Source organism: Podarcis vaucheri (genome assembly GCF_965113315.1).
Source record: "Podarcis vaucheri genome assembly, chromosome: 8".
Classification (NCBI taxonomy): Eukaryota; Metazoa; Chordata; class Lepidosauria; order Squamata; family Lacertidae; genus Podarcis; species Podarcis vaucheri.
The window spans coordinates 68796954-68814181 of NC_138766.1; the positions used below are offsets into that span (position 1 = coordinate 68796954).

Genomic DNA, 17228 nt, shown 5'->3' on the forward strand with positions numbered 1-17228 from the left:
AAACTGGTTCAACTGGAACTGTTAGGCAAGTACAAGCTAGCAGCTTCAGAAACAGACAAATAATTAATTATTTCACACCTAAAACTCAGAAGCATTAAAAAAAAGCAGAAGCTGCCTTCTATTGAGCTCTACCATTGGGCTATGGTAATTCCCCTTCAAAAGCCTACTCTCACTATTGTACTTTTATAATTACGTTTTAGTATGTTCTGGCCCAGTAATCCATAGTTACCATGAATATTGTGCATGCTTCACTTCTCCTTTATACCCAGTAGGAGCAACTAATTGTGATCCCTGGCAAAGCATTAAATGCAAACCTGGAATCATAGCTTCTTTTGCTCAAAACAACCAGAGTAGGTAAGCCAAAAACAGTGTGCTTTAACAGTGTGGTGTGTCTGAAATGAAGATTCCTAGTTCAGATGTAACACTGATCCAGAGATCATGATTTATTGTTTCTGTAGAGAGGAGTGAAGGAGGAGCCCTATGCAGTGCACACTCAAAACTATTCCGTTACCTATGGCTTATTGTGATGTACGAATGCCACCATTATATCCACCCTTGTTCAGGTCAACATAGAAAGGAATTGCTGGTGAGATATTTCCATGATAAATACTTCATTTGAACTACAGCCATTTCCACAAGTTTTGTGAAAGGAAGAAACAAAGATAGTATTTTTCTCCATTTTGCATATGTTTATTGACTCACAAATAAATGAGTATTTCAAAGGACAGATAAGAACTGATTCACCAAAAAATGAAAAAAGAATAAGATCAGCATATTTTACAACAGCTGTATAAGTTATCATTTGCTTTTGCTAACAGTCATGTGGTCATAAGATTTCAAAGGGGTTTTTTTTAGTCTTAGATCTGGTTCTACTTTAAATCAGAAAACCTGGGAAGACCAGTGGAAAATGGCTTTAATTTCTTTGCAAATTTGCATGAGAAACAAAATGGAAAAAACATGCATACCCCTACCCCCAAAACTTGGGTAAATACTTCTTTTCTAGATCAAAAAGAATTGTGAAATAACCCTGGTTTTTAAGCAGAATTGCTAAATATTCAAAGATTGTTGAATTCAGGAAGATCCCTACGTAGTCGTATCGCCTTTAACTTTTCTACTTTAATTTTTGCTCTCAATAGCTCTTCTTCCAGCTGCTGCCTTCTTTTCAAGCCATCCCTTTTTTCTTGGATATAGAGCCCAATTTTCCTTTGATTTTCCAAAATGATGTGGTGCTCTTCTTTCAGCATTTGCAACATCTGGGGATCATATCCCCCACATGCCGGTCTAAATCGTTCTCCAGTTTCAAGCCTGAAAAATTCATCTCTTCTGGGGATGGGAGATGGAGACAACATTCTTATATCCACAGAAGACAGGGAAGTTGAAGGAGATCTCTCCATTGCATGGACCAAATGTTCTTCTTCTCTTTGCTCTAAGCTCTCCTGTGTTTGTAACTCTACAATCAACGATGCAGGTGGCTTGACATCCTCCTCATCTTCATCCAGCTCCAGTGTGATAGCAGCAGGTTGGTGCTCCAACATTGACTGTGGTGAGCTGGTAGTAGCAACTATTTTTTTATCCGGTGTAGCACTAAAAACAGACAAATAATATTTTCATCATTAACAGAAAAGAAAAAGGATCTTCTTAGCTCACGGAAAAGGCAAAAACTCAACTTATAAGGCAGCCTTCCCAACCTGGTGGCCTCTAGATGCTTTGGACTACAACTTTCATCAGCCCCAGCCAGCACATCTGGAAGCTACCAGGTTGGGAAGGCTGTCCTAAACCACTTGTGATAAAAGACCTTACCATTGCTCACATGTAGATTTGTCACTGAGAGGGGTACACATAGAGCATAAGGCTATCTGACTTTGTCATATGATGAATAATAAAATCTAATTGAAAAAGTGAAGAAAGAAATACAGAGAAAAGGAGGAGTGTAGACTATTTTAAACATTAACATCATATTGATTGAATGAAAGGAGCAATAAAATCTCAAACCATCCCTGCCAGGATAGCTCTAAGGGCTTTGTATGGCTTTCTTTCCCCAGGGCCTGAATATTATTTTATCTCAAAGCATTTCTTTCTCCATCTATATTCCACACATCCTACAGCATTCCTTATTCAAAGTAAGTATCTCAGCACTTGAGTTCTGGGGGTCACAAGTGCTACCTGGCTTTTGTAGTCAGCGATTACTGTCTTTTTGGCTCCATAAGGCACACTTTTCCCCTCCTAAAAAGTAAGGGGAAATGTGTGTGCATCTTATGGAGAGAATGCAGGCGGGAGGCAGGCAGGAAAAGCCCCCAAGAGCTGCACTCACGCTCCATGCGGCTCTTGCAGGCTTTTGTGGGAGGTGGGGGAAGGGACAGAGGGCAGCCCATCAGTCCGTTCCCCCACCTCCCGGAAAAGTCCTCAAGAGCCACACTCCCTTTCACGAGCCACGTGGAGCGTGTGTGCGGCTCTTGGGGGCTTTTCCCCCGAGGAGGGAGAAGGGCAGCCCGTCAGTGATGGGCTGCCCTTCTCCCTCCTGGGGAAAAGCCTGCAAGCGCCGCACACGCGCTCCACGTGGCTCGTGAAAGGGAGCGCTGAACAGAGCCTGGGATGCATACAGGCTCTGCTCAGCGCTCCCTTTAAAAAAAAAATTTTTCTTGCATTCCCCCTCTAAAAACTAAGTGCGTCTTATGGTCAGGTGCGTCTTATGGAGCGAAAAATATGGTATTTGTGGCTACTCCAACTCTTCCCGTCTCAGGTTGTCTAGGGGGGTAGGGAGGGCCAGAGTAACCTGGTTACTTGGCACTGGGCTGGGAAGCACTTGGAAGTGGTGAGAAAATTTCTAGCTGCTTCCAAATGTTCCCCAGTACAGTGCAAGGTAAGTGAATGAACCTACCCTTCAGAGGACCTGTGAGATGGGCTCGAGATCAGCTTCTCATCTTACTCCAGATTAGGTGAAATCCTGAAAGATTCTCTCGCTTTCACCTTTCCAGAGGGCCTTGAAAGTATGGAGGAAGGTATGGGAGAGACTACTGAAGATCATAGGATCATCAAACTGTGGAGCTGGAAGGGACCCCAAGGGTCATTTAGTCCAACCCTCTTCAATGCAGGTATCTCAACTAAAGCATCTATGAGAGCTGGCCATCCAACCTCTACTTAAAAACCTCCAATAAAGGAGAGGACTTCCTCTTTCCTTCTCCCTTCCACCAAATTACATATCTTCCCCACGCCTAAGTAGACTGTAGTATGGATTGGAGAGCCTAGCCTCACCAGAACCAGAGAGGATAGAAACTGTTGTGACTCAAACCTCAAGATGGGGAATCTGTGACTGCCCAGATGTTGTAGGACTCCCCTCCCTTATCAGACACAGCCAGCATGGCCAATGGTAAGGAAAGATGGGAGCTGTAGTCTAACATCTGGAGGCTATCTGTCCATGCAAAAAGTCCTTTAACAGGACAGCAAGCTGCTAAGAAGCTATGAAAGACATTGGACAGTCTGGTGAAGCACCAGGACCAACTTACCTATTTATCATTGTTTCTTAAATATTTTTAAAACATCTATGAAAAACAAGATACAATACAATACAGAGTAATGCTGGGGTGAACAGTCCGACCAAAATTCTGAAAGCTGGAAATATAATTTACTACATTAATGGAGATGAAGATCTGGCTGAAAATCTGCATTAATGTTCTCACAAAATGCCTTCAGTGTGTGCTAACTGGCTATCTTACAAAAACTAGCTTATATCAAAGATTCATTTATTCTTAAGAAAGAAGAATGCAAGTTTTCATCTACTAGTGTGGGGAGACCTCTATTCATTAATTAAGAGAGACAGTTACCATGGTGGAATTGATATTCAGAATCCGTCAGGCATCTGTTTAGTATGAGTCAGTTATGTCAGTTTTAATAGAGCTTGGAATTGGTCATCAAATGCCAAATTAGATTCCTAACTCTGCACTGCCTCCAAACAAATCATATGCTGATCCACCCAGACTAAATCTGCTGTTACTAGTTTCATAAGGAAGTGACCGTCTTCGACAAGGGTATTGGGTAACAGCAGAATTCAATGGTGTGTTTCACTAGGGTGACCCAACCCTATTTTATTAGTCAGCTACCTGCAAAGCATGGGTGTTCTGTAAAAACAGAGCATAGGTACTTGATTACTGTGCAAGTCGAGGGATGGAGCTGAAATCTGCTTTGGTAGGGGCAATGCAAGGAGTCTTATGTATTAAAAGCATAAGAACCCTACTAGTCCAGGAGCAAAGGTCTATCTAAACCAGCATCCTCTTTCCCATAGTGGCAAACCAGGGGCCTACAGGAAGCCTGCAAGGAGGATGTGAGAACAAGCATGCTGGTTCACAAACATGCCGCCTCTGATTCTGGGGGTAATATACAGCCATCATGACTAGTAGTCATTGGCATCAATGTGTCTAGAGTTCCCTTTAAAGTCATCTAAGCTGGTGGCTGCTACCACATCTTGTGCTAACCAATAAATTCCATAGTTTAATTATGCACTGCGTGAAGAAGTATTGTGTTTACACTGCCTTGGATCTCTCACCTTACAGTTCACTGGATGACCCCTCCCTGGGATTCAGAGAGAGAAGAGTCTCCCTATCCACCTTCCCTACACCATGTGTAACTTTATATACCTCCTTAATGTCTCCCTTTGGCTAAACAAAATAGCTCCAAATACTGGAACCCTTCTTCATAGTAGATTTACTCTCCAAGGCCTCCATACTTACTTACCTTTTGGGAGAGAACCATTTGATACCCACTGGTTTTTTTAGGGGGTAACTGCATATTACAGGCAGTTGGAAATTAGCCAGGAGCATTTTTGACTGGCCCAGGTCCAACTGCAGCCATGTGGAGATTCCTGGATGCAAGGTTGGCAACTGGGGAAAGCAAAATGTCGCTTAGAGAAGGCTCTGGAGTATTCTCCTCAAAGCTTGAATTCATTTTATTCTGGATTGTTTTATTTGATGTTTTAATGTGTTGTAAACTGCTTTGACACTTGCCATTTAAAATATAAATAAGTATAAAAATGTAATTAATAAATATAATGAACCCCGTTGCAAAAGAAGGTGCCTGGGCAGTCCATTGTGATGACCGCAACCTAAGTTTAAGGTGCCATTTGGAGACTATATATCTGAGTTTCTAATTCTTGACTACTGGTAAACAAAGGCCTGATGCTGGACTATGCAAGAAAAACAGCTGGGCTGCGGTTTGAGAGACGTTGCACCAGGAAGGCGCTTACCGCATTCCTCATCTTCCAGTTTAGGGCACCAAAGTGAACCCCCGCATGGTTTCCCTGGACCACAGGGTTCACATCATTAATAAACATGCATTTTGAAGCTCACGGGATGGAGATTAGGAGCACAGAAACAATGAACAAGTAAAGGTTTGCACACACCCTTCTGTCTTTCAGCCAAATCTTAGAGAGCACAAAGCCCAATACCTTTTGCCCCTTAAGCTAACTGGCCTCAAAAAGGCTGCCCTGAGCTTTCTAACTACTTGGCAAGAGGTAACAAAACAATTCTAATAAATTTTCAAACACCTTTCAATTGAATTAAGCTATAATGATTTAATTGTAACTGCAGTTCAGGATACAGAAAATGAAAAGAAAAAAAACCCACAAAAGCACCGCTCAGGGTCATAACAGGCAACAGAGAATGGCAATGTCAGTCAAATGACACTGCACGATAGGCCAGCTTGTGGATATAGGAAAAATATGAGTCATTGGCTGCTTACGAACTGAACCCTTGTTATAAGCAATGTGAGCTTGCGGGGGGGGGGGAAATATATTAATCGGTAATATTAAGTTATGAATCTCCTTTTGTATGTGCCTCAAGGCAATTTACAAACAGCTCAAATTAGTTTTAAAAATAGTAAAAAGGAACACCTAAGGCCACGGCCTTTTCATCCTGCTGGAAAAACAAAAAATGCTGCTTGTCAAAACAAAAAATGTCTTCCATTATTTCTGGAAAGTACAGGTAGTGCGTGAGCATCTCTGGTATCTCAACAGGGATACTTATTCCACAAAACAGTGGCGGCCAAACTGAATGCCCTGCTTCAACTTACTGTGAAGCAGGTTTTTGATATTTGGGGATCTTTGAGCAGAAAGTCTCCTGTAGAACACAGAGAGTTACCAGGTACATAAGGGTTACGAAGGTCTCGCAAGCAACCTGGTCCTGAGCCATATAGGGCTCTATATGTTAGTACCAGAACACTGAACTTGGCTTGGTAGCAGACTAGCAGCCAGTGAAAATGCAGTGGACAAGGTGTTAAATACTGGCAGTTGTTTGCTCTCACAAGCAACCGAGTTGCCATGTCCTACACTGGTTGAAGCCTCCAACACAACATCAAATGTGCAGAGGACGTTGCAGTACTCCAACCCTGAGGTTACCAATGCATGAGTGGTCATAGCTGTTAAAAGGTCCTCCTAGCCACTGAGGACACCTGCGCCTCCAGTGACACCCTGGATTGCACACCTGCTCCTTCAAAGAGTCCAGTTTCCTGGACTCACAGACAGAGCCTCCATCATGCTATGATTTCAGACTCAGTTTATTACTCTCATCCAACCCACCACTTCATCCAGCCACTGGAGCATTTTAGAGAGATGAGGCAGAGCAGATTGTGTTTCTACTTCTCAATGGTGACTTATGATTGGGAACTGGAAATTTGGAGCTATGCATCATTCTTATCTATCCCTGTTGGCCAACCCCATTCCATGACTCAATGGTTCTACGTATCAGGTTTCTGTTAATCAAATGGGAGGAAGAAATTAATGGTTTTCAGACAGCAGAGACTGACACGGAAACAATAGTCATGGGAAGCGGTGGGGAGATGAAGAGGCAGAACCTCATATGGTTGGGAGGATGGCCAATTTGGTCCACAAGTTCTCTCTTGAAAAAAAGGAATATATTATGGGTAAAAAGGATTTAGAAAAGCTTTTCACTTAGATCCCAAACATCTACAGGGAAGTCAGTTTCATTCAGATTAATGAAACTTACTCCAACATAATATGGTCAGATTCAGGGGGATTGTTTCTCCAACTGTTAGTGAACTGATGCTTTTGGAAAACATTATTGAATAAAAAAACACATCTTTCAGATTTCAATGGTCTTTAAGGTGCACGCTATTAATATTTTCAAAACATTTGTGTGCCACATTTGCGCTGCTCACACAGCACCCAAAATGGCTTACAATACAAAAATATAATACAGCTAATTACAAATCCACCCATTTCCATTACTACAATATTAAGCAGCTACAAAAGAAACCTGCTGTATTGGCTAAGGGGTTAAAGGAAGAGTATATGACCACCCAAAAAGAGGCCCCATACTTCTGGCTTATGCTGACCATTTCAATCTACATCAGTATTGTGGAAATTATATACACACACCCTTCTAACATGCTATTACAGATCTATACGTACAGTACTTAGATGGGAGTATGCCTGAGTGAACTCAACAGGGGCTTACTTCTGAGGAGAAAGATAAAGGATTGTGCTGCAAAAGTCCATTTTGAATATACCTTATCTACCCTAGGCAATACAGAATTATTTCACCAAAAGGCCCACCACCACATGTTATTTTTACAGCACCTGCCATGGTGGGATTTAGACGACTGTTACCATTCAGAGCAACCAGAGGCAGCACAAATCAAGGACTGGCCAGTGTGCACAAACATGCCAGTTTTCCCGGAAACTCAGATTAACATATTTGTTTTGCACAGTAAGTGACATGAATTTAAATGGCTTGCGACAGGAGTAAGGAAGAGAGCTGCTCGATTCCCCCTGGTTTTTAAAATGTCTGCATCCAGGCACAGGACAAATCTGGTCTGAGAAGCTTTTGAGCAGCCGTGTTTTGCAAATCAGTTGTAGAGGGGGAGGGCGGCATAAGCAAAGGCCCTGCAAGAAAGCTTGAAGACAGCCTGCCTGCTCTACGTCTGGCTCAAATCTAGAGAGGCTCCGATTTGATTCTACGCTAAAAGGCTGCTGGAAAATATGAAGACTTTTGTGTGACTGCAGTCTTCCGATCTGTCTGCGCACGACCCCTGTAAATGCGCTCCATACCCTCTTTTTTGCAGTTTAAATTGGAGCATTAATTTGCATACTGGCCTCCGAGAATGTGATTGTTTAAAACAATCCATCTGCATTGTTTCAAAAGGCATGGTAGCATGCGAAGTAAAATCATTTAAAAGGTCTAAATTCAGTCAAAATGTATTCCACCCTGAGAGATTAGCATAATCCTTGACTGGGCACACTGTACTGAGAGAGGCTCCTTTGTTCTCCTGCTCGACTTTATGTAGATAGATATTATCCAAAACAGGCATCAGCTTCCGTATGCAGAGGCAAGTTGACCGCAGTACTACCTTAAATGTAGAACAGCCTTTTGCTTGGTCAGTGTTTGAATGCTATGCCTATTAAAAGGGGAGGGGTAAAAGTTGGAGCTCCTATTTCCCTTGGATTCTTTCTTAACCCTCACTTGCCAAGGGTCTGACAATAAGATCTTTTGAAATGCGGCTGGAAGTTGAACAGAAAAGTCAGTCACTGTTTAAAAATTAAAGAAGTAAAGAATAACAATAATCACAAGGTTCTAACTTTTCCCAAAGGCTAAGGCATGTAGCTCAAAAGGGGATGGCCAGAGAAGACAGGAGGCGCTATAGCGGCCATCCAGGCGCAATGTAAAAGTCAACTTACCATGGCAGATTGCTCCTCTCCCTCAAGCACACGCTGGAAATCTGGGGGATCATCTCCACAACTTTCTTGGTCGGTTCAGAGATGTAGCTTTTATAATCAGAAAGGCTCTCTTTTTGCTGCAGTAGCTCCTGCTTGGCGTATTCCTTGAGCCTCTTGTACAAGGTGCGCAGGCCTTGCGCGGTGCGAGGAGGGCGGTCAGCTCCAATGGCATTGTAGTTATCGGCTATGATGTCCCAGCATTTGTTTTTCTCCACTATGACCGAGTGCTTGTTGGTGTGCTCTTCGAGAATCTTAACATACGGCTTGACAAGTTTCAGCAAATCGAGCTTTTCAGACAAGGTAAAATTCGAGGACCTGGCCTTCCCAACCATCGTTCTCTCCAGCTTGAAGAAGCAGTTCCTGAAACCACCACGCAGATCCTAGCTCTGCTCGGCTCTTTTTCACAAACAGAAAAAGATCAGGCTTAACTAGGCTTGTCTCATTTAGGCCCACGCCTACAAGGGAGGGTTTATTAAAATTCCTTCAGCTTAAGCTGACGCAGGTTCAGGAAATCTGCTTAAGCCAAGCCTGACCTACATAAGGCTTCAGATTGAAGGAGACGAGGAGAAGCAGGCAAAACACACACTTTTGTGTCAAGAGACCCATACATACACCGGATTGAAAACATAAAAGGTTTAAAGATTAGCACATTACCCTGCTAAATATTACCCAATTCATCCTGAGTTAACAAGCTCATGCACATCTCTTTGAGCTGACAAGAAACTGAAACTGCACAGAGGATTGGATTTATTCATGCCCAAGAAAGCAACAACTTTTTTTTTTTTTTTTTTGGTCATTTATTGATTGTTAAGCCGAACCACCACAGCAAAAGGAGAAATGAAAACAACAAACAGGGGGATTTAGGAGCGGGCGTGTGTAGAGAGATCCCTAACAGAGCCCCCGATCACGGCTCCCTAGCTGCTGTTCTCTCTGGCAGTATTTGCATAATGCTAGTCCTGCTGTCAATCAGGAATTGCATATCGCCTAGCTAGTTAGGTTTCACTCAGGCTCAGGCTTCACAGTAAAGCTAAGCTTCCCCAGCACTTTGCAGCTTGCCTGGCTTCCCACGCACGCACACACTTTTTAAAGAGGCAGTCGCTCAAAAGAAGGAGTGCCATGAACAAAAGAGCTGGGGGGGGGGGGAACGTTAACATCAAGTTCTTTTCATATTCTGCCACCCCTTGCAGCTGTGCCATTCCGTAATCTACCCATCTCACAGCATCCATGGTCACCATTCAGCAGGGTTGTGGCTAAAAAATAGCTCTCGGGAGTCAAGTAATAATCACAACATTCAATCAGGGTTCTGGATTCATTGTACTGTGTGGGCTTTTCATAACTTCCACCAAAAAGCTATTATTATGTTAAGAAACCCAACCATTGCACAAATGGAAAACATCAATTTTTAACTACTGTTTGCCCAAATCACACAGGTATTCGCACACAGTATTTTCTCTCTCCTTGTCTCAGAAAATGTATAGTACTGTAAAAGGAAGTAGGAGAGGCTGTTGGATTTGGACTCGGAAAACCCACTCCATGGAGGTCATTCTCTAGCATCAAAGCACCACATCTTGGCCTGGCCTCCTCCCTTCACTGGGTTGTTGTGAGGATAAAGTATGACATCCTGTAAGACAGCCATTCAGAATTCTTTCCTGCCCAAGGCAATATTTTAAGCCAAGGAAACTGAAAGAGACATACAAATGAAAATATCCCTATTTTAAAGCATCTTTATTCCTGTTCTCTGTCTAACAAGTGTGTTTTGCTTAAGACTTGAGACAGATTTGGGAGACATCTGGCTTTTACATTTTCAAAAAGGAGAAGATCAGCCATTGTGCGGTTCTTTGTCCTTGGTGCAACCTGAAACCGGCATAGCACCTCCTAGCCTAATCCAATTAAGTTTGCCATCTCCCCCTGCACTTCCATCTTAAAACAATGACCAAATCCAGACTGCCTGGCAACGACATCATCAGCCAAATTCCCTCCATCCCCCCCCCCATTTTGCTTTACCTCCAGCCTGATGAAGATTTCTTGAAAGTTTGTTAACTAATGGACATTTTACCGAAGTGTAAATTCTGAAATATTTCATATGGATAAGCATGGAACTTTCATGATTTATTTATAAAATGCAAATTGCCGCAGAAGTGTGGAGAACTGAATTGAAGATTGGGGGGGGGGACCCTAAGAGAACCAAAATGGACAGATCATTTGTTACCGGAAAAATCTGAGGGCTCCCTTGGACAAAATAAAGACACCAACCAGGATAACTTGGAGCAAAACAGCAGCCTGTAGGCTTGGCCTTTATTGAACTGTTGCAACAGGGTGTTCCCCTCACTTGCAGGAGAGAGGAAAGACCCAGAAAGATGGTGTGCAAGACCTTATAAAAACTTTTGAAATTCCCATCCTCTAGGTCAAGCCCACCCCCAGAAACATCATGCATACATTACAGAAAGGAGGGATTGAGGGAGGAGTTGTGGTGGTAACCTGAGTGTCCTGTCACCTGGCTGGTTCCTCCTTTCCCCCTGCCCATGAGTCACTTCCAGGAGACAAAGGGGAGTTGGCAGTTTCCTGCCCCCAGAGGGAAGATCTGATCATTGTCCTTTATTTCAGTCCATGCTGAATCCACTCCCATATGCAAGTTCTTTGTGATCTTGATGGTCTTCTGTCTAGGACCATCAGGGTTGGCATAGCAACTGGGCAGGGCTCCTGTGGATGTGCTGGGATGGTGAAGGGATTATGGCTGACCAGAACCAAGCCACCCCCCTTTGATAGTCCTTGTCATATGGAGTAAAATAAAAATGGAACAGTGCAAATCCGATGTATGGTTGATTTTTCTATGAATTTATAACAGAAGTGTGGCATATGTACTGTGTGAATGTGAGTGTGTGAAGTTTGTACAAACTGAATGATTGGGGTGGGGGGTTCCTGCTACACATTTAATTTGTAATTAGGATTTGGAAACCTTTACCCTGTATCAAGTCTGAGAAGATTTGAGGGAAGATTTAATCCAATGACTACTTTAGCCCTACTTTATGTGGAGGGAAGGCAAAAAATAAACAATTTTTTTAAAGTTAGCTATTTGGCGTGGGCAACTTCAAGCAAGCTTCACCCACAATTTGCCTGTTAATTATGTTTCTACCTATATTCACTGGCAATTTTATTAACTCATAGCTCAAGTAGAGCACCATGACCTCAGCTCTGAGCTCTCTGGAGCAGGGGTAGGCAACCTAAGGCCCGGGGGCTGGATGCGGCCCAATAGCCTTCTCAATCAGGCCCACGGGTGGTCCAGGAATCAGCATGTTTTTACATGAGTAGAATGTGTCCTTTTATTTAAAATGCATCTCTAGGTTATTTGTGGGGCATAAGAATTCGTTCATTTTTTTTTTCAAAATATAGTCTGGCCCGCCACATGGTCTGAGGGATGGTGGACCGGCCCGTGGCTGAAAAAGGTTGCTGACCCCTGAGGAAGGGCAATATAAAAATATAATGAGAGCAAATAAAATAACATGTGTATGAGTAAGGCGAATGTTCCATCCGCCACCTTTCATATAGGGCAGGGGTGTCAAACTCAAATTCATCAGGGGCCGCATTATTTATTTCGGCTTCTCCCAAGAGGGCCACGAAGGATCAGAAAAGCTGAAGAAGAGACCCTTCCTCAGGGGAGGCAGGAGACTACCGGACCCGCCTAGGAGGGGAATCCGACCGCCTTTCCCTCCAGAGGCTCCGCTTCGCCTTTTGCCCCGGCCAAGTCGCGCCGAGGGCGCCTTGAGGGCTCTGCGTGGCTTCAGGTGGAGCCCCAGGAGCAGCTTCCCAACCTGAAGGGCAGGCTGCGCGCGGGACCCCGCCACTCTCGGGGCACGATCCAGACCCGGCTGCCTTCCGCGGCCAGCAGAGGTAGGCCGCCGGCTTCTAACCCAGCGGAACTCGGGCGTCCCGGGCGCCACGCCGCGCTTCCCACTCCTCCCGCCCCGCCCCGGGCGAGGCTGTCCGGCCAAGCTCCCCGCCCCCTTCTCCCGGGCACCCCCTCCCTCCTTTGTTCCCCGGGGCCCCGCCTCCCCCTCTCCCCCAGCTCACCTATTGGCTCGCGCAGCCGCCACTCAGGTGGGGTCCCGCTTTGGCCCCGCTCCCTGGCCGCCGAGAGAGAGCGGGAGCGCGCGGGGCTGGGCTGGGCGGCCGGGCATCTCCTTCCCTGCGCTGCTTCGGTCGCGTCTGCAGCCGCCGCAGGACCAGGCGGGAGGCCAGTCCTGCCCAGCCGCTGCCAGCCGCTCGGAAGGAGCCATCGCTCCGCCGGGCAGCGCCTGCCCGCGCGCCCCTCGCTCCCTGCGCCGAGGATGGCGGGGGCGCCGGGTGCAAGGCGGTGCTGAGGCTGCTGGGCAAGCGGCAGATGCTGATGCACTTTGGGGAATTCCTGTCACAGGGAGCAAGGCAGGAGCGGAGGGTGATGGGGCACGTTCCCCGGGGGAGCGGGGCCGCGGCTGCCTGGCCAGTTTCATCCCATGATCCTGGAAAGGCTACACGGGCCACATGACGAGGTCTGGCGGGCCGGATTCGGCCCGCGGGCCTTGTGTTTGACACCCATGCTATAGGGCAAAGGTAAAGAATCTCAGGCTGGGGGGGGGGATCCATACCCGCCCCTTTCATACACCCTTTACCAGACTACACCTCTTACTAACCCTATTTCACATCCTCCTCAAATGTTTTTGTCTGGCTAGAGAGTCCCTGAAGTCTGGTAATTCCTGCCTGGAGAACAGAGAGGGTGGTATGAATGCAGAAGCAAGCCTGTTGTATCCATTGATATGGCCCTGCCCACCAATGGCATGTATCATCTGAAAGGTTGCCCAATAGCTGATGTAACCCTTGGGTTGGAAAAAACAGTTTCCACCTCTGAAACAGGGGAGCCTCCTGTAGACTAGGAAGATACAACGATGTTTATACATGTCTCTTCTTAGGTCAGTCCTATTCAATCAGGTAGAACTTCTAACCAGGTAAGTGTGAGTACAACTGTGTCACAAACCATTCAAAGCAGCCAATTTAAAAACAGGGTCAGAAAAACAAATGTAACAATCCAACAAAAAGAGTGCCAGAGAGGCTATTAACAGAACCACAAAACCAAATGGAACCAGCAAACCAGAACCAAGCATCATGCAGGTCAGAAACGTGCCTCAACAACAACAAAAAGGATCCTTCAAGCAAAGTACAGTTTATCAAAAGCAGCACAAACACCAAGCATCATAAAATTGGGCAAGTGGATAAACAAATCTGAAAGGGCATATTAAGGCAAGTGTGGGATCTGACAGGTTTTTAATTTATTCAAAGAAACACATGCCACCCTACTATGATAAAATACAGAAATCATTATGTAACAGTCTACAGTTAGTAGATATAGATTTTTTTTAATGGATTTATTTAACCTTCATTTATTGTTTACAGTTCTCAGAACTCATGCTCCCAAGCCCTAAAAAATGGGCCTTCTTCCTCTCCAAAAAAGCTCAACAACTTCAACCTAAACCCACAAAAGGGGGAAGATCACTGCCAGTTTTTAACTCTGAGTAGATCACAATCTCTTGGTAGTTGGCCATCCCTGCTAATGGTTTGACTTCATTCCCAAGCTCTTGACAGCTTTCCTTCATAAGCAATTTTTAAAACTGCTATGCTTTAGTTTATATTAAACCAGTCTACTAGGATAACATTCAAATGTTTGTTTTCTTACCTATTTTAGTTCTACATTTCATTCCACTTTCAAAATGGCAGTCATTATTATTATTTTTAGAGCAAAATTCTCCTTGATCAGATTTCACAGCCAGTGTAGAACTTAAGTCACAAGTTGTAGAACAGATGTTTACAGATGTTGAGCCATTCAGTTGTCCCTCATCCACCTACAATACATTGAAACAGTTTGGATTGTACATGACTTTTCACGTAACAGTATCAAAATAAGTGTGTAGCTTTTTCTTATTTAAATACAAGCTGAAGCCTGAAAGAAGTAGAAGTTCATATGATGGAGATAGCTCCAAGGAGGGAAGGAGGCACCGTGAGAAGCCTAGCTTGAACTATGCTCTCTCCACAATTTCCAAGCCAGTGGAGAGTGGTTTGTGTGCATTCCCTGGCCTTACCATTCTAAGAGAAGGTCAAAACATAAGGATGAGGCTATCCTAGAAGTGCCCAATGGAGAACTTCTGAGACTGGGACAGAGTTACTGGGAGCAGATATATTTCTCTAGCCTTCCTTAAGAGAACTTTGGGGAAAGAACATATATGAAAACTGAAGTAGTGGGAGAAAGGCTTCTCTAGGACAGGAAGGCTAACATCGACCTTCTGCACATATGAATCTAGTATTTGTGGCTCTATTCAGTACCAAGCATTGTGCTCACACAGCATCCCTAAGTTCCATATTAATATAAAGATACTGTACAAACCATGGCACAATCTTAACACACATGCAAAAGAACCAAGGCCTGGTCTGTGTGTTCTAGTATGCCAAAGGTAATAGTTTACCATGCACAAAGTGATCACTTCCACTTTGTTCATCCACTTGGGGAAAGTGGGTGCATCAAATCAAAATCCCTGGCTTGCCATTACATCCAAACTGGGAGTCATTGTTTATTTCGCTGGGAAACCTAGGAACTTTGGCTTCACATAGTGGTTTGCTTTGAGTGAAACAAATCACAATCCCTAGTTTAAATGTAACAGTAAGCTAGGGATTGTGTTGTTTTCTTCTACTGGCTAGAAGTGAGGAATGAAGTGGGAGACTTCTGCACGTTGACAGTAAACCATCAACTATTGTGACATGCAAACGCTGCCATTGAGTGAACCAGTTTCCACTGATGCCACTGATGTTTAGCTGTGGAGTCATTTTTCAGACGATTTGTCTATAGTTTTGCTTTCAGGACCCTTCTACACATGGACTAACAGAGCAGAATGCAAAATTACAGGTAAACATGCATCTGGGCTGGACAGCTTCAGGTTGCAAGTGGCAGAATACATGATTGCATACTCCCCCACTGAAAAATAAATAAATCCCTGCATACAGAAAGTTAGGTATCAGAGTGGAAGTGATACTGGCACTCCCTGACAGTCTTCTATATGGAAGGAATTTGTGAGTGAAGCATCTGATCCCGTAAGCCCCTTATAGCCTAGGCCAGAAACAAACATATTATCCCAGTGAGAATTAAGATTCCATGGATTTCTGACATAGATTATTCAAGTACAGTTTTCATTCAGTAATAATATTACACTCGCTTTCTTCCTCCCCTTTAATATTACCTCTGAGCCTGAGCGTTCAGATTCTTTTTTCAGAGACAACATATGTGTTTTTCCTGGAGGTATAAACCTTGGCTTTTTGACTGAATTTCCCATCAGTTGACTAGGAGCTGCTGATCGTCTCATGTTCGGTTCTGTTGATCTGAAAAACAGCAAAAAAAAAAGGTTTGCTTTAAAAAGCGAGCCCTAAAGAAAGAAACTCTTAAATACTTCCCAGAACATATCCTATTCCTGTTCTCACACCAGTGAGGAAATACCCAAAAAACTAGGAAGTATGGTTCCTCTTGTTTCTCCTCCAGATGTACCAGCCTTATTAGGTGGGTGGTAGGAAGAGGGCAGATGTGGTCAAGCCATTCTCAGTATTCTTTGGAGTCCTGAGGGAGGCTAACCTGGTACCCACCACTATTTTGGTGCCAGGTGAAGACTTTTATGTTCTCAGGTTAAGTTGAAAGTTTTAATCATGATTTCTTAAGCACCAGATTACCCATGGGAGCACCTTTTTTAATCAACCTGCCTAATTCACTATATTCAACCCACTACATTCATCTCCTGACTCTGCCACAGTCCAAAGAGATTCATTTCATAATAACTTTTCATTTCTGGTGGCAACCCTCTCCTCAACTCGACTGTGAGCCAAGGCAAATGCCGGCAATGATGTTGTCCAGGTGCTTGCTAAAAAAAAAAAAAAAAGCCATAAAGCTTTATTTCCTCGGGCCTCAGCTGGCCATTTGTGTCAGTTGCTAATATTTATTAATTTCATATATGCAGGAACAAAACTCCTCTTCAGGTTCTTACAGCGAGCACCAGAAGCATATATTTGTCCACCGAAGGAAAGAAAACACGGTCTTGTTAAAACTGAACCGAGGGAGCAAGAGCTTCTGAGCATGTACAGAGTATCTTTCGTGTGTGTGGAAACGGAAACCTGAAAAGCAGAAGCGCACTGGGTACAGCCAGCCCAGTTATTGAACCCCCCCACCCTAAGCCTCAGAGGAAGAACTGCATCAGCCCCCTCCCATTCTTAACACGACGCCGCACTTACTTTGCAATTTAACCGTCCCGCCAAGACAGCGCCGTCGCCCTATCGTTTGCCAAACGGCGCATGCGCAGCTGATCGCCCCAGGCAGCTCTCAATTTATCGCGCCCTCCGTTCGCCCCACTGCGCATGACCAGCATTCATGCGCGGCGCTCGCCTCCGCCTCGCCTCTCTTGAGGGCTGCCAGGCAGGTACGAAGAAAATCATACTGCGCATGCTC

General features: G+C 44.4%; 2 protein-coding genes across 4 annotated transcripts in view; both read right to left on the reverse strand.

Annotated features, from left to right (window-relative positions):
• Nucleotides 1-17166, reverse strand: part of RAD54B (RAD54 homolog B) — a 40183-nt gene extending 23017 nt beyond the window's left edge. For all 3 annotated transcript variants that reach the window (XM_082233642.1, XM_082233641.1, XM_082233643.1), the window contains exons 1-3: nt 17015-17166; nt 15979-16117; nt 14427-14592 (exon numbers count right to left, since the gene is read on the reverse strand). In XM_082233642.1, the coding sequence (XP_082089768.1) occupies nt 14427-14592; nt 15979-16101 (289 nt within the window). In that variant the 5' untranslated portion in view covers nt 16102-16117; nt 17015-17166. The remainder of the gene's footprint in view (nt 1-14426; nt 14593-15978; nt 16118-17014) is intronic.
• FSBP (fibrinogen silencer binding protein) lies at nt 667-10874 on the reverse strand. Its single transcript, XM_082233686.1, has 2 exons — nt 8684-10874; nt 667-1584 (listed from the first exon to the last, which is right to left on the reverse strand). The coding sequence occupies exons 1-2, from the start codon at nt 9052-9054 to the stop codon at nt 1056-1058; spliced, it is 900 nt and encodes a 299-aa protein (XP_082089812.1). The 5' UTR covers nt 9055-10874; the 3' UTR covers nt 667-1055.
• Nucleotides 17167-17228: the final 62 nt, after the last annotated feature.